The sequence below is a fragment of the Nestor notabilis genome, unplaced genomic scaffold, assembly GCF_000696875.1.
Source record: "Nestor notabilis isolate BGI_N333 unplaced genomic scaffold, ASM69687v1 scaffold1390, whole genome shotgun sequence".
In the NCBI taxonomy this organism is placed as follows: Eukaryota; Metazoa; Chordata; class Aves; order Psittaciformes; family Psittacidae; genus Nestor; species Nestor notabilis.
This window is the reverse complement of record NW_009912304.1, coordinates 60,410-83,274: the sequence shown is the minus strand read 5'-3', so window position 1 is coordinate 83,274 and position 22,865 is coordinate 60,410. Positions and strand designations below refer to the sequence as shown.

General features: G+C 37.2%; 1 protein-coding gene across 1 annotated transcript in view; it reads right to left on the bottom strand.

Moving 5' to 3' along the window:
* The window catches only part of LOC104409015 (syntaxin-binding protein 5-like), a gene marked incomplete at its 3' end in the record, with an annotated part of 77,735 nt that overhangs the window by 4,556 nt on the left and 50,314 nt on the right, over positions 1–22,865 (bottom strand). Inside the window, exons 11-18 of the mRNA XM_010018786.1 lie at positions 22,128–22,275; positions 20,449–20,516; positions 19,752–19,792; positions 18,684–18,901; positions 15,382–15,554; positions 9,092–9,217; positions 3,827–3,978; positions 2,155–2,226 (exon numbers count right to left, since the gene is read on the bottom strand). Of these exons, the coding sequence (XP_010017088.1) occupies positions 2,155–2,226; positions 3,827–3,978; positions 9,092–9,217; positions 15,382–15,554; positions 18,684–18,901; positions 19,752–19,792; positions 20,449–20,516; positions 22,128–22,275 (998 nt within the window). The remainder of the gene's footprint in view (positions 1–2,154; positions 2,227–3,826; positions 3,979–9,091; positions 9,218–15,381; positions 15,555–18,683; positions 18,902–19,751; positions 19,793–20,448; positions 20,517–22,127; positions 22,276–22,865) is intronic.

Genomic DNA, 22,865 nt, shown 5'->3' with positions numbered 1-22,865 from the left:
TTGGATTCCTTCCATCCAAGTTAGAGTAGCACCCCCATCTCTCTAAAATTGACTCACAAGCGTCCAGACACGAACGTAACATTGCAAGATGAACTCCTGGTTCTTTTTTCTTTGTGCTGAAGTCTTCTCTTTCCTACTTCAGCACAGTTAACAGCAACACCCTCTTCCCTGATATTCTAATTCATAATATTGTGTGGAACATCACACTTCAGTATTCAGCCTGAAACTGAGAATTAAACTAGACTGTTTCTTCCTGCAAATCACCTCCAAAATGACAACAAAAGTCTAAGTATCCTGCTCATTGATAATCTCTTCTTTGGCTTCATTGCCAGCAAGTCTTATTCTCTCAAACTGATCCTCATGAAATTATCTTCCCAGTTCATTTCTTAATTGAATCAACCCCTGATATGTCTTCCCATTAACTTCCATTTTCATTTATATAATCCTCAAAACTGTAGTCCTAATGCTTACGTTAGTGCATGACTGCTCTTCCTTCTGCCTTAATAATATCAGCTTCAACTGCACAATTTCCAAAAATAATTTGTTTTTCTTTTCCCCTCATCATCACTTACGAGAAGAGAGAAACCAAATCCATTCTCAGAACCCCTCTTAAAACTCGCATCTCAGGTAAGTTACATAATAAAGCATAACCTGAGAATGACTTAGCATGATATTTTAGTCTGTGACATGTTCTTGGCCTGTTCTATACCTTATTGCCTGGTGCATCTTTCAGATCATACAGTACTAACTACTTCAGCAGAAATACTGAATAGCAAAAGCAACAACCAAATAATTTTTGAGGGAAGAAATGGAGCTGTCAATGATCTTGCCCAAGAATCAGACTTTTACTCTTCAATTACAATGTATACAGGAAGATTTTGTGGACTTCTCTGATTTTGGGCTTGAAGATGGAAACTAAACAAGACATTTACAGCTATGAAAATCACTATGGTCTGTATTTGTAATTTTGAATGAAAATGTTGGTGATTTTTTTTAAAACCCAAATCTTTGACTGCTGTTTGTCCCTCATGTTCTCTGTTGCAGACTTGAAAGCAGCAAGACCAGACTAGTAAACTTTAAGACGTTATACACCAAACCTTTTTATGGACTGCTGGATTTGTAAATAGACTTGTTTTTTAACTAAACAGGCCACCTTTTATGAAGTATAATGAAACAAAATCATAGCAATCAGTTGCTGAGTAATCAGTTTAGACAGATGGAATAGAATTTCTTGTGCAAGTGTACAAATGCATTTCAATAGCTCCACAACTCCGTACTTATGTGAGATGATAAAACAACTGCCACCCCTTTATCTTGCCTATACTGAGTATTTAATGTAACATTGCCTAACCAGTTGTTCTGTGAAAACGACTTTAAAAAGAGATTAATAAGAGGCATCCTGGAGACCTAATTACATATAAGCACTGCAGTTAATTAAGATACATACAGCTCATCTGTTGAAAAGTCATTTTTGCAAAATTAATTATAGCTTTGTTCGTTGAATGCCGCAGTGATGAATACTAATATTTAATTTGCCTATCACTAGAATTCAAAATTTAAAGATATTAAAAACATTAATTTTCATAGCTCTCTTTGATGTATGTATTTTTATACCCATTTTACTTTCCCTATTAAAGATCAGAGGCATGGGATGGTTCCGCAAAGCCAAATATGCCAGTACCAAACCAAGATTAAAATTGTAAATTTCATAGCACACAATCCAATCAGTTCTCTTTTAAGCCATACTGCTCTTCTGAAAATAGGCAAGAATCAATTAATAGCTAGAACCAGACAGTGCCATTGCAAAACAAGAAATGCTTCATATAAGTCGATGTACACTGAAACCAATATAAACCCAAAGAAAGATAGTGTTGTCAAGAATGTAATATTGTTGAAAAATCATTTCTGAGGCCCATGTAACCCACCGAGGTTTTCTCATTGACTCTTTTGGAAAAAAAAACCCAAGATTTGAACTATCTGTATAATAAAGGTAATTGTCAATATCAAGCATGGTTAACATCATGAAATAATCTAAGTTTGCATGCATGCTGAATGTGTTTAAATAAAACACATTACAAAGCACAAACACACGGGTTTAAGTCAGGCATAGTCCAATCACGATAAAGCTATTTGCCTAAACTTTATAGAACTTACTCTGATAGGAAGTACGGATCCGTTTCGTTAAATCTGGATAAAAGTTAGACAGGCCACGCATGCAAAAGTTGTCTTTGGAACATGCCAGTACACCAGCATCAGCAGCAGGCAGAGGAAAGAGAGAAAAAAGAGTCTAAAGTGAAAGGAAGTGATATCATAACCAGCATCTAGAACAGCCAAGGTGAAGAAATTTCAGCAGATGCTTACCTTCCAATTGGGAGATATAACAAAAAAAATAATCGAAAAAGTAAAGGATGTGGGATGGATGGTGAGAAAGCAGCTGAGGCTTTTTTTAGGTGCACAGTTTCTATGAGCAATCTAGAAGTCTGTATTCCTTATCCCCAGTGGGCTCCTTTCTAGCAGCGCTGCATAGCTGGAATGTTGCCTTGAAGTACTGGCCAAGATTGACACAGAGACTACCTATGCGGCACAGTGCTGATAACACCTATTTCTACACCAGCTATCCTCTGCTTTTTATACCAAGCTCTGCAGCATGTTGCTTGTGGCTACCTGCTTAAATTACTTTGGGAGCTGCTGTGAGGATGGCTGAACCAGAGAGAGAAGCTGAAGGTAGCTTAAAGCTGTTTGTCTCTTCTCTCCTTGGCTGTGCCACATTTACATCTTAAAGACTTGGCACAGATGAGAAATAAGCTTGCCGTGATTAAATGCCTAGAAAGTGGGATAAACAGATTTTCAGGAACTGAAGCAGGCCTGAAGACTTTATTGTCTATATTTTACTTTTTGTTTGAAGTACGAATATGTTCCCAATTTAAAAAAGTTTCCATTCACTCTGTGAAGAAAGGATTTGATGATGTAGTGCGGGGTCTGCTGATGAAAACGCTGATGTCACAAGCCCACTATAATCTGCTGCTTTTAGACTTTTATGGTTATATTTAAAACAACATTTTCAAACAGATTTTAAATGTAATTCTAAAACTCCACAGCTACATAAAACGCATGTCATAATTGTCTGGCTCTATCTAGTATGTTACTATGGAATATGAAAGTAAAAAGACTTGAAACATAAAAGACCTTCTGATTTTTTTGTCATAGAAGTAATTTTTTTAGCAAACCAAAAGACTATGGTATATTTTAGCTGCATTGATGGATCAGTATTTCTAACACACAATGCATAAGAATAGCTGTAACTTACACAGAGGATCAAAAATGTGATCCTCTTGGCATCAGATTTTAAAGTATGGTAAAGTTTCAATTCATTAACAAAGTGGCTATTCTGAGCTAATGTGCATGTCTCTCAGGTGTTACCCTTCTCCAGACACAACTGCTTATTCAAATACCAATGAAAAGCACTTGGCAGAAGATAAAATTAAGTTTAAATTGAATTCTGACATATTGGTATGAACTTATTCAAACCAGAAAGAAAACAACATAAAGACTACTCTTAAAGTGCCTGCCAGAGAAATAATTGACTGCTCTTCTCATTATGATTTGCTACAGACTCAGCTAAGAGAATTACTTGCTGACCTCCATCCCCAAAAAATAAACTTCATAAAACATTTTGTTTCTGAGAACATGTCAGGGTTTTTTTGTCAAGTTACAGAAATTCCATTGGCCAGCAAATAGTCATGCATTTCAAAAGCACTATAGAAAGCCACAGGCAAAAAAATCAAAGAACATAACAGGCTTATAGCCACAATAATTTATTTCCTACCTGCAGCAAACTGCTTAGTTTTGCGAGGTGAACGGGGTTGACGCTGGTAGGGATCGCCTGATCCATATAGGTCAAAGGTTCCCATGCTCAGTAGTACTGTCTTCTGCATAAAGTCCACAACAGCCAAACCATTGCAGTTTCCAAATGCCACTCTGAGAAAAGAAATGTTTCTCAAAGGTATTAGTAATATGTAATGAAGTGGTGCAAACAATTATTATTATTTATTATTATGGATTCTCCACAAACATTTATTTCAGAGACTATTCAAAGCTTACATTTCATCATTCTTTCAGATTTGTAATCCTCAATTTATAAGATTGTGTCATAAAACACAGGACGCGATATTCCAGAAAGCAGACTTCCCACTTTTCTGTGCCAAGTGCATTGCAATAATGTGTAAATGTTGCCTTACTGAACACTATAATGCTAGTAATAATGATGTAAATTAAGCCTACAGATCTGGATGTAGATTTGAAAAAGTGTTTACATCAATATAAAATATGAAAATAAAACATACAAACAAATAGATGTATAGATAATTATTTTAATCTAAATGTAAGGATAATAAAATACATTAAGCTGTATTGTGGAGATACCCAAATCTGAAAGGTATTTATAAAATTTTCTTCCAACTCTGTCAGTGTGGCTACAGTATAAGATTGTTGCTAAAACAGGCTCTACCCCTCTAAAATGCTTCTACAAGTGGCATTTTGATGGTGGTTTGATTCATGGGCAAAACCTTTCAGCGGGCATGAGATTGCCTAAGATCTGTACTGCAGTACTGTCATAAGGGTAAAGAGTTGGAACAATTTATTTCTTTCGCTGCCTAGAAAGTCCCTTCTGAAGCATTCCGTCACAATTCTCTATTGCTTCTACTGACTTCCTTCTGACAACAGTTCAGAAAGAGGGAAGAAGTTGTACTGGAACACAGCAGCAGCTTCTCCTCTCCCATAAAAAAGTTTTCTGGTCTTGCTTTTTTCCCCAGCTTGGAAGGGGTGGAGACTGAGGGGGAGAAGGAAGCAGACAATGCATCCGTCTAAGGAAAAGTGAAAAAGGTGCTAAACATGCACCTGTATGTAAGACCTGGGAGAAAGTCTAAACTTAATCATAGCATATGGAAACCCACATATCTCAGCAGATAGTATCTTTACTTCATTCGTACTTTAATATGATGAAATTCTTTACTGTGAGGGTGGTGATGCGCTGGCACAGATTGCCCAGAGAAGCGGTGGCTGCCCCATCCCTGGCAGTGTTCAAGGCCAGGTTGGACACAGGGGCTTGGAGCAATCTGTTCTAGTGGAAGGTGTCCCTGCCTAACGCAGGGGGTTGGAACTGGATGAGCTTTAACATCCCTTCCACCCAAAACCTTCTATGATTCATATTCTCACTAAAGCATTAAACCTATTTAAGATTTAATATTAAAATAGACAAGCAAAATTGACTCCTTTCTTATTTAAATAATGACAAATAAATCCAGAGAGCATATGACTATTGAAAGGATCCATATGCCAAACTCTTGACACTGCATTTTTTTGGAGACTTGATTTAATCAGGAATATCAAATTCTAACAATTATTCTAGAGAAGTCTTCCTTTTTCTATCAGACTGCAATTTAACTTCCAGATATAGAGAAGTATTGGTACAGCCATAGGAAACTCGAAATCCCAAACCAGATTCAATCAGATTAGGAATAATTTGTGATCAAGTTTTGTGACTTTATGTAAAAAATTATTAAGGTGGACTGTTCAAAGCCCTGCAAAATATTTAAACACTCAGTTTTCACATTCAAAGTGAGCTCTGCACTCAGCTCCACCTGACTTCTTAATGTAGCTCCAAAATATCTTAAAGGAGATATATGAATTTGTGTGTGGAAAAACAATAAGGAAAAAGAGAAGTAACAAGATGGAGGAAGGGGGAGCAGGGTAGACAGAACATCTTCCTCTGTTGTACGTGTTCTTCCTCTGGTTCCATTATAAAAAAGAGGATTCCATATAACAGACAGAAAAGGTAAAGGGTGAAAATGAGGAGAGTTTTTCTCATTTATCATACTGGGAAATCAAGGCATCATCCACAGCAGTGGCTCAAATTCTACTGGTTGTTACTACACCATGTTTTCTACTCTTGACTGAACAGTGACTTCAGTACAGCATCTATGGAAATATCATGAACATACTCCTTTTTTCCCATTGACTTTTCACTGATCAGCAGGTTTAGGAGCTATTAATATACACCAGCTTTAAGTGTGTACAAATACACTTTTATTTGGCAGTATTTTATGCTTACATGAAAACATCTGAAGGTGAACTGAGGAATAAACTCCGAGTTTTATGAATGTAGACTAATACCTGTTTCAGAAATTACTAAAGCCTCTTTTGCTTAATAGAAGAACATAGAGAGTTTCCCTGGGACTCTGTCACATTTGCATGAAGATCATTCTGTACAAAGTTTTATGTCCTCATGCTTCTTGACAAAAATTGACAAATAAAGATTAGTAAAAAAAAATCTTTTGCCATCTGTTTTAGGCATTCTTATATTTTGCTTTAAAGCATATATTAATAGGCATTGTCAGGGAAAGGATATTGAAGTAAAAAAGATTACTAGTGTATATTGTGACAGCAATTCCTGTGTTCATAAGTAGTTGTGTTCTAGGCAGAGAAGAGAAATAAAGGATTAAAAGTGATGAGTGTCAATCTCATCTGTTAATACTTGAGGGAACAAAATTTACAGCCATCTGCATTTTGAAAATTATTAACCTGAGATTTATTAATTTTGGAGAACATGAGTCACAAGAAGAGCTAGTGATCATTCACTCTGTGGGCAGCAAATTAACTGAAATGGAGCATCACTTCCTGCTCTGCATTTTTCTCCTCTAAGTTCACACACAAGCATGGATACGATATTTCTTACACTAAAAAAAAATACTTTCCCAAGAAAAATCAGAAATTGCTTCTTAATTTTATAACACTTTTGAGGAATGATAAGAAAATCCAGACACACTACTATTAATGAGGCTTAAGAAAAAACTGCTAACATCCAAGTCTTTATGAAATACACAATAAGCATCATGAATTTCTCCATTTTGAGTGATGAATAGAATTACTTGCTAGCATATGTTCTATTCTGGTATCTTTGTGGTATCTATCTATCTCTATCTCTCTGTCTGTCTGTCTATCTATCTATCTATGGGTATCTTTCACAAAAATGTCATAAAATTCTCATCATGCTTGACAGTTAGGTAGATTGGCCAAGACATTTTTATCACATGAGCTGGTAATACATTTCCAGGGACTGCTTTCAGTCCAACTGTACATACTTTAAACCAAATTGATTATTTGTATTTAACCTTGTAGATCTTCAGTGCTAACTGATGCATTTTGTAATTGCTTCTTTCCTCCTTTCATAACATACAGAAGTTTTTTGGGAATTCATTTCAACAACAATAGAACGGGTGTTTATACTTCTAGTTTGTAGCCTGGTCCTTTTAAAAGCAAGCAAAATACCTTAAATAAAGCTTAACAATGAACGAAGACTTTTATCTTTGCTTGGGGTCAATTTTTGTTCTATCTCGCTTTAGTTCTGTCATGGCTGTGGTAACATCAGTAACAGAGACATCAAAGTAATTAAAAGAACACTGGAAGCAGACACTCCAGAACACACTATCTTATGCCTTCCTCCTAGTTAAACTGATTAGGATAAGAAAAAAACCTGGTATGCAAAAGATGAGCCAAATAACCCTACAGCTACCACAGCAAAAATGACACATTCTCAAGCTTCATGCTGAAGTGGTACAGTTTTTTCACTGTGAGGCTATATAAAAGGTAGGATTGTACCTTGTTGTAGACCCAAGATAAAAGTCGACAGAGGCAAGAGAGAGGGAGAGAGAAGAGACTCTGCACAAGAAATTTAAAGAAATAGGCCTTTCTTTGGTAGTTTTTGTGGGAAAGTTATATTTAGATTATTGGGCTATTTTATTAATAAATGCATTCACTGCTGAAACACTCGAGTAGTTATTATATGGTGTTTTAAAGGAGGCTATCCTGTAAATTACTACTGCTCCTAGCAAAGTACACAATTGAAAGCATTTGATTGAATCAGGTACGTTTAGGAAACCACTGAGTGCCATGAGAACTGGAACCTGTCAGTAGTTTACAGGTAAGATAAGGGTGTGATTATTCCCGAAGTCAGATGCTGCCTTAAAACCTGATACCTGCAATGGAGCACCCTAAGCAAACCCTAACAATTGACAAATGCATCCAGGTATGGTAAAACAAAAGAAAACCCATCCCTGGCAGTGTTCAAGGACAGGTTGAATGAGGATTGGAGCAAACTGCTCTAGTGGAAGGTGTCCCTGTCTGTGGCAGGGGGTTGGAACTGGATGAGCTTTAAGGTCCCTTCCAACCCAAACCAGTCTGGGATTCTATGAAACTTTCAAAGTTCATGAATACGAAATTGTCTGGAAATTGAAGCCAAAGACTTGACAAAACAACCCCCAAATTATAGTATTTTTGCACAAATGTAAAGGCTGAGCATAAAATTTCCAAAGTCTCTGAAGACAGTCAAGTAATTTACTGAAAATCAGTGGGAGTCAGACACTTAATACCCATTACAGCCTCTAGTTTTTACTGGAGTAACACCTGCTACAGGGAAAACCATTTTAATATATCTGGACATTTCTCAGTAAGAGAAAACATTAACAATTGGCAAATAAATTGAAACCAAGGAAAAAAATATATACAGATACGCTCACTTGCATATCCATACAGGATTTAGCATCTGAATGTACTTTATTCCACTTTCAATTTCAGGTCACTGGTTCTCTTGTAAACAGAAATTAGCACAATCATAAAAATGCTATTCTCAGAAGACAATTTCTACCTAAAATATAATGTCATGATAAATTACCTTTAGCACTTAATCACATCACTTTTATGAAATGTATTTCACGTTGGTGATCCTTTCAAACTAACTTTAAAATGTACAGATTTGAAATCAGATTTCATTTTAAAGGATAGACAGAGTAATGTGAAAAGATTCAGTCTTTTAAATCAGAATAGTAAAAATGCTGGCAAGAATAGCAGTTTAACAGCTCATGTTTGAATCTTTATGGAAGTTCAAATCATTTTTCCCCAAGAGTCTTGCTTATAGCACCTTTTGATTCTTTTTACTTTGATTTTAATTGTTTGCGGGAAACTTCAAAGTACAATTGAAAAGACAATATTTAGTAAAATAAACCAAAAAATGCAACCTTAATCCACAGTTACTTACAGTCCATAAGCAGAGTTTACAGCAAGACTAGTAATCTGCTGTGGAGGCTCACCATCCACCCACACCAACTGAATAACAAGATCTGCTTGGTATCCAGGAGGCATTCGCACAGGACGAGTCTTAACACTAAAAACAAGAGGCACAAAATAAGAACAAACAAACAAACAAACTGGGCCATGAATAACAACTGCTTCTCTTGAGAAACCACTAGTGAAGCACAGTCCCATAGTAAGTACAAAGCAGTACCAGTACTTGCAGCATACTATGCATATACCCATACATTGAAATGAGGCATTCTGATGAGAACAGGGATATTTTGGAGGAATTACAGGTTTTGACTTTCAATTCTGTTCCTTACAAGAGAATCTTGTAAGATTGAAATTCCTCTCAAATCTCTTCCTTACAAGAGAAACTCTGGAGAAGTTGTAGATGGGGGGTTGATAAAAATCTTTTTTGCTTAATCATTTTGCTTTGATTTTCCTTTTTCAGAATATTTTCTCAAACCATGTAATGCACACTTTTAAAATCACCATGAACAATCAACTGGAATGGAAAACCTAATATAATTTCTTCTGAAACTTTGACACAGGACATTTCTGTATTTTTGGAACTTTCTTGCTCTGAAGTAAAGCATTCAAGACCAGGTCGGACAAAGCCTTGGGTGACATGGTCTAGGGTGAGTGTCCCAGCCCATGTCACAGGATTGGAACTAGATAATCTTAAGGTCCTTTCGAACCCAAACCATTCTGATTCTATTATTCTATGATGGAATAAAAGCAAAGAGGTAAGAGAAAATGAGAGGATGTATCTTTCTGTAGTGGTCCTCACCATTGTATATACAAAACTTACACTCTTGGCATTTCTATTTGTCCATCTTGTGCAAACAAATGCTGTTTTTCTTCTTAGTAGTATGATCACCTAGTATGTAATCTGGTCTTAATGAATGAATGCTTCCTACATAAATCTGATATAATTATTAACACCTCCTCATATTCTGTTACGGCAGGTTGGGAGACTTGCAAAGAACATAGTGAAGGTATACATATTAAGGGGGAGTGTGAGAACTGAACACTTCCATATGGCTGCTTTATGCATGTTCTTGACTGGAAGAACATAACATGATGATACACTGAAAGAAGATATATGCAAAACCAGCAATACTTGAGGTATTCATGTTATTCATTAGTACGCTTTCATTGTAGGTAGTAATTTATATGTAAAGCCAACTGGCCAGTGTGTTTTTACTGTAGCTGTAAATGGTAAGAGTGCTTATGTTGCATCCCTCTGCACACAGTCATAATAGGGCAGTCTATCACATATAATCCTCTATCCCTGTGAAAAATAGTACCCAAGGGAAAACTAAAAATCGGGAGAAGAAGGGGAGCAATTAGTTAATATAGACTTGGACAACACATTCTGAAAAACTGCAATTTTTGGCACATAATATTTCTTTCTACTGTAAATGCTTCTGTATCCATGTATCTCTATCATAAATAGTTGAAGCAGTACTGTCCTATGTACTGGATCTTAAAGAATAGATCTTTGATGACTTCGATGATGCAGACTGCTTCCTGAATGTGACTTTGATGTGACTCAGCAAGCTTCCCAAGCAGCCCTGGCCTGTACACTTGAAAAGATGATGGATCAGATTGGAAAAAACCCCAAGTAATTTCTAGTCCAAAGCACATAAGTAAGCACTTCTTTCAAGAGAGGATATTCAAGCTCCTCATTAAAATAACAAGGGCTATTAAGTTTTTTGTAGCTACACTGACTGCATCTTTTGGGATGGAGGCTGTGGTGACAAATAGGGCTATTGGAAACCTTGGAAAATTGAAGATAAGATGCAGAAAATGGAAATAAAAAGAAGCAAAATGTAATCCTAGAATGACACCAGGGCAGCCTCCGCACCAGCAACTGGGCACCTGCTCCTAATACAACATCTTTGATAACAGCCTTTCAAAATACAGTCACACCCTGTCTCAGATTGTTTAACCTTTTCCATAATGCAGTTTATGTTGTACTGCTTGTATTTTTATTGTAGAGGCTTCACTATCCCTGCCAAACCTTTCCCTTATTTATTATTTCATGAGAAAGTCATTCCTCATCTATCTTTCTAAATGCTTTACCTTAACAGTGGCTTGGCACACTATTCTATTTCTTTTGCTTGTTGTACAGTTCAGACCTTACATATCCATTTATCTGGATAATCAGCTACTTAGCTTGGATCTTGTCATAGGAAAGACAATGACAGCATAGTTCAGCAAGCAGGATGCTTTCTCCTCTCCTCCTTTTCCTCTCTCCTGATTGTCCAGGACCAGCAGCCCAGTCTGGACTACCACTCCTCCTTCCCCACTCAGGATTGCTGCAGTCACACAAGCAAAAGGAAACAATTAACAGACATAGTCTTGACCCAAACTTGAAGGGAATCTCATTGTGACAATGTGTAAATGGAGAAGTGTACTTTATTTGCCTAGTTAGAGACAAGAAAGAAACTGCTTTCATTGTCTTGCATAAGAAGCCTTGTTACCCACAGTGGGTGAAAGACTGCAAGACACAGTAACATACAATGCTAGCATGCCAAAAAATTATGGGAGTCAAAAGCCAGTCATAGCAGTAGTAAGGTAAGACTCTGAAACGCAGGTTGACCGGATAAGCATGTGGTATAGTTGTAGTAACAAGACACCTTGTTAGAGCTAATACATGGTTGTGTCAAGCCTGAAGAGAGGACATACAGAAATAGGAATACAAGTGAAGCACCAACTGGTGCAGTTGGTGAAGGAGCAGAACAGTTTACTGTTAGGTGTGTAATGCCTTTCACAGTCATCTGCAACTTTCTCATGTCCTGCAGCCTCCTCAAACTCCATAGCCCTGTCAGAGTATATCTATTCTACTGAGGATATGGGGTCACACCTCTGGGTATCACATTATCTGGATATCACAGCAGAACATACACAGCATTTCAGGATGAGGAATGAGACCTTTACTTGGATTTCAAAGATGTGAACATCTCTCCCCTTCATGACCCTGAGCAGCTCCTAACTTTTCCCCTTTCAGACTGCAGAAGTACAGAAGTTGGGAAGATTTTGGAAGTTGGGGGCAGAGGGGAGCACTGTGAGGAGAAGCCAGGGCTGCCCCATGCATGACACAGCCTCATTCTAGCTGGTTCCAGCTGTCTGTACCACAGACCCATGGCAAGATGCAGCAGTGCCCCTCAACCAAGCCAGTGGCACCTCTGGGAAAACCGATTTAAGAAAGGGTGGAAAATGTTGCCTGGGAGCAAGAAGTGAGGGAAAAAGAAATATGAGAAACAGCAGCAGAAGTACCAAGGTGAAAGAAGTAGGAGAGGAGGTGCTCCAAGTACAGGAGCAGAGATTCCCCTGCAGCCTGTGGAGAGGATTACAGTGGAGTAGATATCCACACTGCAGCCCTTGGAGGATCCTATGGTGGAACAAGTGGATATTTCCTGAATGAACTCTGGCTTCCAGAGAGACCATGCTGGAGCAGGTTTATCCTGAAGGACTGTACCCTGTGGGAAGGACCCCACACCAGAGCAGGGAAAAGAGTGAGGAGGAAGGAATGGCAGAGGGGAGAGGAGCTGTTACAGCCTGACCACAACCACCACCCACCATACCCTCTGCAGTGCTCGGGGTGGAGGAGGTAGAGGAGTTAGGAATGAAGGCGTGAAGATGGGGATAAAGGAGGGTAGAAAGCAGGCGTTCCAGATGCTGGTTTTGTTTCTCACTCTTTTATTCATCAATAAATGATATTTCTTTTCCCTAAGTTGAGTATGCTTTGCCTATGACAGTAATTGACAAATGATCTTGTTAAGCGACACTGATTTTGGTCATTGCAAAGTCTTGGGTTCTGGTTTTCTTCACGAGATAATCATAGATCTTTATAATTTTGGAGCTACTGTCAAAACCCTTGATTGAACTACTTTTGGGATGATATTAATATCTGGGAACAAAGACTTACATTCTGGATACAGCCTTTTGACGACAGTATTTACATCAAAAATATTTATCTGCATAATAACAAATATATCAATTTCTTAGGTTATTATAGCTGAATATTTCATTCTAAAATCTTCTGAAATAAGCAAGGACAATATTTATTCCACACTGCTGCGTGCCTCTCTGGGAAACATCTACTTTTTGAGTTCAGAAAAATGCCAAGTTTTTGACTGGCCTTCAGTCACTTTCTTTCTAATATCTATTTGCAGACGCAAACATGCTCAGTCATTCTGAATTCCGAGTAGCCAAAATTATGTCAAGTGCCACCCATTCCTCTAACAAGGTTGAGAAGCAGATATGAAAATAAACACAATAGAGCCAAGATTAAAAGCTATTCTGTATATAAAATTTTATGTGGATTATAAATATATTTCAAGTTACACACCCTGCATGTGTAGGTGGCTGCAGCTTTTAAGTTATTATTGCTGTATCTTAGATTCTGTACTGCTGCCCACCTGAATGACTTGCATATAAAGACAAAAGCATCATCCAAGTTTCTGTTGGGTTTTCTGTGTTACCAGCACTACTTCCATTTTATGATTGGAATTCTGCTTAAAACAGAAGTTTTTTGAAACACGAGGAATGTGGACCCAATTAGGGTTTGGGAGAAAAGTGTGGATATTTATATGCCTTTCCCTATCAAAAAGGATGAGAGTGTATACGTTTTATATAAAACTGTATTTTACATAAACTGTAAGAGGGACCATGCCAGCAAGTCTAGTAGTGGAATTATTTTCACTTTGAACAAATCAATTTTCTGTCAAAATAAGTTGTCATTTACTTTGAGTAAAATTAGATAAAAATCAGTTGGCAGCTTAAGGTGAGGTTATGTGGAGTTAAGCAAGCTAACCAGCGAAACCTCTACTATTTCATTACAGATCTTCTGCCTCCAAGATAAACCATTCCTCTCTTCCCCACACAAAATCAACTAAGAATCCCTTAAAGGAAAATCTTAGCCACTGAAAGAATTGATTGCAGTCTTGCTGATTTCAGTGTCATAAATGGATTTCACATTGGGATTTTTAAAATAACTTCTCTTTGCCTTTTCTACTGATTTTCATGGTTTACATCAGGATTAAACTGAGGTCTGTGGTTCAACTGCCTGACTGAATGAGGGTGACAGATCAACAGGATGCCAGAAAATATTGTTCATTTTACAAGAACAGTGTCATGTTATTGCTTGTCAATGTTAATGCTATTTTCAGGAGCTCAACAGCCCAAAGTATCTGCAAAGTCAGGCGATGTTCATTTAAACTGGCTTTGAAATAATTGAGGCATTTAAAATATTTAATAATAATTAGACTGAAATAATAATGAGTTCATTAAAATGAGAGCAATTGTTATCAGCAATGCACTATAATTGCTGCACAATTGCAGTTTATGGAGTTTTGTACAGAATTCTGTTTTTAGTCTATTCAAACCCATAATTTATCTGCCTTATTAGTAAGAACATATCAATCTACTCCAAATGTACTCCTGCAGACAACAATTTGCTTCTTTCTAAACTTGTGAGACCCCACTTGCAGCACTGTGTGCACTTCTGGTGTCACCAACATAAGAAGGACATGGAGCTGTTGGAGCAAGTCCAGAGGAGACCATGAGGATGATCAGGGGGCTGGAGCACCTCCCTTATGAAGACAGGCTAGGTGGTTGGGAATACATGATCTTAAGGTCCTTTCCAACCCAAACTATTCTGTGATTCTATGCTTCTATGAAACATTAAACATATAGGTACACGTCTACACAGTGCATCTTTTTTAGAATTGTATAATGTACAGATTTTTTCATGACTTTGAACACAGTTTCTATCCCTTACACACCATAAAATGCATATACTTATTTCACAAAGAAAGATTTTAGTGTTACGCTGAGTAGCCAAGTATGGGAAGCTCTGCATATGTCAGCTTTATGGAAGTCTCTTTGTGGCCTCGAAAAAAAAAACAGTTGGTCAGAAATGCGTTGATGTATCCTGCAGTGCTTGTATTTCATTCTAAATCATGGTTATGAGATGAAGATAAACTCCTAGATCATACTGGAAAATTACAGCCAAGCCTTTACTGTAAAAGTTTATCTTCTCCATAGTTACTTCTGGCCTTTTAAAATTCCTTGTTGATTATTTTGCCTCAGTCATTTTGTTTGTTTCCATGTTCTGATTTCTTCTCATTTTGTGTTGTATACATACGATTCACCACTTGCTTAATAATTGATAGATTGTTAATACAATAGATAGGAATGCTTTTTAGAAAGATAAATCTTTGAACAACAGCACAGACTTACCTAAGACATGGGATACTATCCTTCATCGTTCCTTCACATGCTACAGTGTTGGTACTGCCTGAAAGGCTCTTTAAAGAAGGAAGCTGGGATGAGGCATCTGGAAATGGAGGAATTATTTCCGGTTCAGGAGTAATAATATCTTCTACTTCAGACTGAAGTCGTACCTCTAATGACTGAAATAATGAAAAAGCTCAGTTACAATTTAATAAAGAAAACTGCTGGAAGTTTGGTTACTTTCAAATAAATATCAGACAGCTTTTTAAAAAAAAAAAATGTACACTCCCCCCCCATTTATCATTATCATTTGCAGGAGAAGAATACTGTCAACATCAGAGAGGAAGCAGTCATCTACCCTATGCTGATGGAGAAATCTGTGCTTATTTCTTCCAGTGCTGACTTTGATGCAAGCTTTTTGCTGTACGTGAAAGGCAAGAATACAGCTTTCCAGAATTTATATGAAAAGAGAAGTTAACCATTCACACATACTCCCCTCCCCCCCAATAATATTTTGGCATCAGAAGGAATCATTCAGGAAAATTTTCTGCATATTGGCTGTTCTCTTTTCCACAAGCACCTAACTCCGCCTCCTTATTGCTTATACAACAAAGTCTCTACAAGACAGAGTTTAGCCAGTATTCCGAAGTCTGACAGTGTGGGTAGCACTGATGAAAGAACATTAGTCCACAGGTGCGGTTCAGGGAATCAGTGATAACAGCACTGAGAGCTCAACTCTTTGAGGACAATTTCTAGACTGAACGTGAGTTTGGCAGAAAGTGAAGTTCAAACCAGTTACCTTTTGCTTTCCTTCTGGGCTCTTTAGATAGAGACAAGGAGACCAGCCAGGCTCAAACACCCTTCAATTCTTCCCACTAGTTCAGGAAACCTTAACAGAAGGACTCCAAAACACAAGGGAAACAGGACAGGGAGCTCAAATCTGTATAAGTAACCACCTCAGAGAATCACAGTAAATACTGGCCAATTCTTTCTACCTCATGAATTGTCCAAGGAGATCCCTATTTTGTAAAGAATAAAAAAAAAGGTACAGTCCTCAAAGAGGGTCTTGGGATTGCCAGTTGAACAGTAATTTCAGTGCTGGTACCCTGAAGTGATCAGAAGCCGTTGCAGATGTAGATACTGCAAACTCCATCTTTGTGATCTCTCACTGAGAAATCATCAGTAGCAGAATGGAGCTTAAGAAAATACCTTCTTTTAATGAGAACTGGGAGATAAAGATAAGTTCTGAAAGCTCCCCTATTTCTCAACCACTGTGTTAAAACATGTAAGATTTCAGAAAGAAGTTACTCTGCTCAACCATGGCAATGACTCTAAGGTTGGATATAAAGCAGAACTGGTCTCAGGCATACTATTTGCCTCCAAAATCTGATATGGAATGATGCAAATAATATTTCTATTGAGGAAATCTCAGGCACAGCCTGTGCCTCTAAGGCATATTCAGCAGCAGACTTCCCTGTTACATGGAGGAACCTTGAGTAGCCTCCATGCTTCCCATTTACCACAGCAGTAACACTACAAGACTGGCATCAGGCAGTCAAACCAACATGGACTCCTTAAAATGCTGGGATTTGTAGAATGAATTCAAGGAGACCTCAGGCTGGCTGCTACAGAAGAGAGTACACTAAGTGCTAGAACTTGGGCTCACCTCAGGCCGCAAAGAAATCCTGAGACTGACCAGGTCAGACTCAGTGCAGACAAAGCCAGACAACCTAAATTCAGGTACATATTCAAACAAAGACTTCCATACTTTTTCTTAGTACCCCCACCCCCACCTCACCCCCATTTAATAGTGAAGACTTGAATGCCTGCAGCAAAAATGTGGGAAAAAAAAGAGATAAGGTCTATCTCAGGGATGCACTAAACCCAGGGGAGCTCAGTGACTATGCCACCAAGATTAGACAATATTAAAGCAACTCTTCAGAGAACAATTCCTCATATAAATGCTTCTTAATTACAGATGAAAGTTGAGAAACTGTTAAATTGCACATATTAACACTTCAGAAAATATCAGTTCTGATGCAATTCAGCCACAAAAGTGAGACAGGAAAATAAAGAAATGAAATGATAGGTAATAGAAGATAAGGTGCCTTTGCTATGGAACAATGTAAGAATACTGAAATGTAGTAATTTTAGCAGCATTATACATGACCTGGTCACTGAAATTACTGTTCATTAGTTTTAAAACTTTCCTGAAAGGATACATTCAGCTAGCTTCATAATTGCCTCTAAGGGGAAAAGTAAGAGGAGAACAAGAGTACAGATATAGGTAATGAATTTCCTTAGTTGATGGCACAGGGCTACAGGCCAAAAATGATAGACTTTCTAAAGTATATTAGAATAGCATGAAATGGGAAGGAACTGTAGTCAGGGAAGGTGGAAAACGAAAACAACATTTTGGGTCAACTTCTGGGGTTTTGTTGAGAGCTGGCAGACACAAAGAAGTATTTTCTGGCAAGAGAGTGTCTGAAGTTGCAAACTGTTCTCCAGCACCAGAGAATGGCAAGCCTGAAGTAGACGCTGTCATGTTTAGCTTGGCTTTGCCTTAAGAGTAGTCTCCTGTAGACTTAAGAAAGACTAAGACTTAAGTTTCCTCTTAGACTTAAGAAAGAATGTTTTGCATTAAAAATCCTGTTCAGCCACGCTGTTAGCAGTGGCTGTGGCTCCTGTGCAAAAAAAAAAGGTTTAAACCAAGGTCAGACTTGCTGTACAACAGTAAGTAGAAGGTGACTGCAGAGCAGTTAAAGGAACAAGAACTGTATGATTCTTCCTGAATAAGGGGACTGCTTAAGACATGCAGACTGAAAAAGGAGTATTTGAGCAGGATAAAGCAACAAAAAACCAGGGATGATTTTCAGTTCCCCTGTGGTACAAACACTATGAATGTAAATTAAACAGATGAAATACTGGAGTTAAAAAGACCATTATTACGTACATACATAATGTAATCTGATAAAAACATACAGCAGCCAGTATTTTTAGAGCAGTTAAGTACAACAGAGATTTACTGTGTCATAAACTCTTAAAAGCAAATTATGTCTGAAATCTCTACTGTTACTTTACTGTTAAAGCAAAAAAGTAGAGAGTTGGCTCCCAAAAACTCAGATGCTTGTCACTGACTTAAACAGCATCAAGATTTCACTCGAAAGGTTTAAAATGGAATGTCACTCAACCTATATTTAAAGAGTTTGGTATTTAATTTTCTTCAAGTATTGATCACAGACACAGCCAGGCAATTTGCTTTCGGCATGATGTTCTTCTATAATAGAGTAAAATTCTGAAGGACTTACTGCAATTTCGGTATTTACTTCATGTTTGCTGAACCTGTAAACAACCACATAAGCAGAAACTCCTGCCACACAGAAAATTCGGCTTTCAGGACACCAGTACATCATCTGAACAGCAAATGGGTCTTCTTCCACAATCTCAGCTGTTGCTTTTCCTTCTCCCACTTTCTGTTTTTCAAAGACCTTTGACGTTTTTAATTTGTACAACATCTGTAGAGTAACTGGAATACATTAAAACATAAAAAATACTGACTAACATGAAATAAGTATGCTATAAAATTCCTTGGTTCTCATTTTCTTTTCCGTTCAGGCATAACAAAAAGTCTTATGAAGGCCTAAGAGGAGAAGAAGATGGGTATTATACAATACAGATATTATTCTGGTGTGCAGTACTGGTAGGATATGTATTTAATACTTCAAAATGGGTATTTGCCTCTGAAATACTTAGTACTTTCTGGGACAGGATGTCAAAGGTGTATGCTACCCATTAGGTCCATAATTATTAGGCTTATACTCAAGGTTATAGAGAGGCTGTGATAAAGCTGCTATTTGCCTAATAAGATGTGAAACCAAGATTTTGCTAGAACGTAAAGACTGTGTGGCGCTTTAAGAGCAAACATTAGGGAAGTATTCTGATGGCCTGGACAACACAACAGACAGGAGTTCCTTTCTGAGTTCTATAATGTTTTGAGTTTTTTGACTAATAAGTATATTTGTCTTTCTATTTGTATAAAGAACCTTAATATCTAGAAGCCTTTGCCAAGACTAGAACTTGAATGCATTGAATTCTGGAGGTAAAGGAGGGAGTATAAGTAACCCTATTTTGTTTTATTGAGATTCCTCCCTGCTTTTTACTACTTTTACATTCATTTATCAGTGGCATTAATTAATAACTGAGTAAGGTCGGAAAAGTGTTTTTTTCCATAATTTAATAAAAATTTGCTTAATTTCACCTCATTATTCCTAATGATATCATTTCCAGCTATTACTACTCCTATTGTTAAATATCATGTCTTATATATATATGTGTGTGTTGTCAGCATTATATAGAAGTGAACTTTAGAAACTTACTGGCAGAAGCATCCCAAAACTTTACTGATCCATCTGCATGGCTTAAAGAAAAGATGAAAATTAAATGTGTTAAAACAAGAAGGAAACAGCATGCGTCATAGTTGAATAGCTTTTGTTTTAAAGGTCAGCTCCTTGAAAATCCATCAGGCATTGCTCTTAGGGCTTCTACTTCAATCTGAGCCTTTCTATGCCTTTTTGCTATGGATTGTTTCTCCACTCACAAGGTGAAATTCATCCCAGTTCACCACACCCTCACTAATGCCAGGGTATTAAAAAGAATTCCTAAACTGTCTCCAGATAAAAAGTCCCCAGAAAGCCAAAAGACAACAGCTATAGAAGAGCAGCTGCTCCCCTTTTCAAAGCTGTTTTCTATGCCCTTCAAGGCCAAAATATTCTCTTGCAAAGGATTCTCATTTCCAAAGACCCCACCTGCACAAGTATATAAACTTTCTGTCTAACTCTGGAGCCTCAAATGGTAATTCTTAACGGTAGTTCATCCCCAAGGACAAAGTTTATTTTCTACAGCAAATGGGAATTTCTGTGATTACTCAAGACAAGGAAAAAACTATGTACCTCAAATGAAAAGGCCAGGCTACGCATACTTTGTGAAGGGTCAACTCTTAACTATAGCTAACCCACAATCAAAAGTTGTAGACACTAACATTTTAAAAGTACCAATCCTCAGTTTCATTCTCACCCTGTAATAATGATTTCAGGATATGTCTGAGCTCCAAGGTTCCATGCTCCACCACTGATAGGCCACTCCTGAACAAACAACAAAAGTACAGAGATCACAACTAATTCTGATCAATCTTTCTTGGGTAATTTTTAAACTCAGGAGTAGACAACATCTTACTGAAAAAAGCAATAGAACTCATAAAAGACATTCAAGACTTTTAAAGTTTATTACATTTTTATGTTATCAATAAGGATTTTGAAACAATAACATTTTTACACTATCAGTTAAAGTTCTATGCTTTAAAAGTAATTCTGCACAGCTAACACTCAAAAATCCAAAACAGGAACTAGAGGAAGGAGTATCAAACAGTTCTGCTACTCTCTTCAGATGGCTTGACTCTTGGAGTTTCTACAGAACACGGAATAGACTGAGAATCTGTTTTGAGGATGAAGACTTCTGAAGAAACTGGCCCAGGAACAAATATCTGAGCATGATGCCATGAAATAGGAGAAAAGAGAATGCAAGTTTTACAGAACATATGAAACCATCATCTCCTCTCTGCCTTTTGTTTACTTGTGGGAAGACCCCCATTCTCTTCCTTGGTCTAGGCTGGTAGTGTGAAATGCTGGTCTGTGACTAAAGCTTCATGTGTATGGATACCACATACAGGATGTGGAGGATGACATATGCATAGAGTGGGGGAGGATGTGTGCAGAGTATGAATGGGTGAAAAATCCTGGGAGCACAAACTGGTTGTGTGGATGGATACATGGAGTGGATGCTTGTGGGTACAGAAATGGGTGAGTGGCAAATGAGAGGCTACCTACATTCAGAGGATATATTTGTATGTGCACAAATAAAGCAAGGGGACAAGAGTGTGTGCAATGAATACAGGTAGGTGGTGAAAGTTTCAGAAACTATGTATACGAGGTAAAGATAGAAAAGCAGACAAATTCAAGAAAGAAAAAAAGAAAAAATCTTTTTGGAAGTACTCTGCTGGATCAAGATCCAAAAAGAAGTAGATAGGGCCCAGTTTCTCAGTTCAGAGAAAACAAGGCAGCTCCAAGGAGCATAATTCTGTTAGCCTGAACAGAAATCTGATGATGTCCGATTTGTTTACTCAATATATTTTCTAATTTATTTATTATGATGGATTAGTTCTACTCCAAACATAAATCAGATTAAGGCTTGAAATTTATAAAATAATTGCATTTCCTTTTTATATTTCTGCAGCTTGTCCCATTTCTAAAAGCATTATGTAAAGACTTTGGTAGCTCAGTAATTATTAATAACCCTATTTAATAAAACTCTTACAGACCTGCTGTCAATCCTCAACTTTCACTGAAGCTTCTCTGCTGACTTCTTTCAGTAATAGTGTTCTCAGTTTTTTCTTTGATAGAGAGAACTTATCCATACATATTTGAATTATATACTGATAGCTTTCCTTTAAGTCAATCTGGCATAACTCCAGCACCCTAACAATTAAGTCCTATATAATGCTTATTAATGGTTGTGCTTAATAGATGATGTTTTTGAGGGATAAATACCAGGCTGTAAGCATGCTGCTAAGCTGCTTGTTGGACCAACTTGAAAGTAATTATTAAAGAAATAAAATGAAAATTGTTTGGTAAGATGTTTCAAAAACATAGGTAGTACTTGCACTTGTTTTTCTTTATAGAAATACTGGCTTTGCTTACCTTATTGCTGTATCCTTGCTTTTTATGTTTTGCTCCTACAGAATAGAGCACAGGAATCAAATCTGGAGGACAGTCCGCAAAATATTCTGTGCAGGTAACAGGTGACTCATGAATGTCAATAGGATATGGATTTTCAAAGATTGGAAAACTAGTTAAGGAAGACAATTTATTAGAAGCACTGTGACACACTGAGCCATAGAATAAAACATACTCTTATATTAAAGTGTGTAACAGAATCTAAGTAAAATCATTACTAATAAAGTACATTTCCCCATATTTATTAAAATATATTCATTGTTTTTAATGTCAATAATAATGTGTAGTTACTCAAATGAAAATATAAATATTTCACTACTGTGACAAGAATTGTCTTGTAACATAAATACGCATTCATGTGAATAGGACTCCTTGTGTGAATGAACTATTTAGGAACTCATTTTTCCCAATATCTCAGAAGTGACACATTTTTTAGAACCTTCAGGTCAATGCATATGATATATACTATGACCTAAGAACTACTTATACATCCATGGATTTTATACTGAGCATTTTAGCTTATTAAGTTGGTCGACTACTGATTCTACAATAAACAATTGCAATAACAGATGAAGTAGACCTCTGTTTATTTCCTGCTTCTATCAGTTTGGACAGTCTGATAAGAAGGAAGGCCTCACTACTGGCATATTACACAATGTTATTCACAATTCAAAAATGTAGGAAATTTGGTTCTGATTTCAG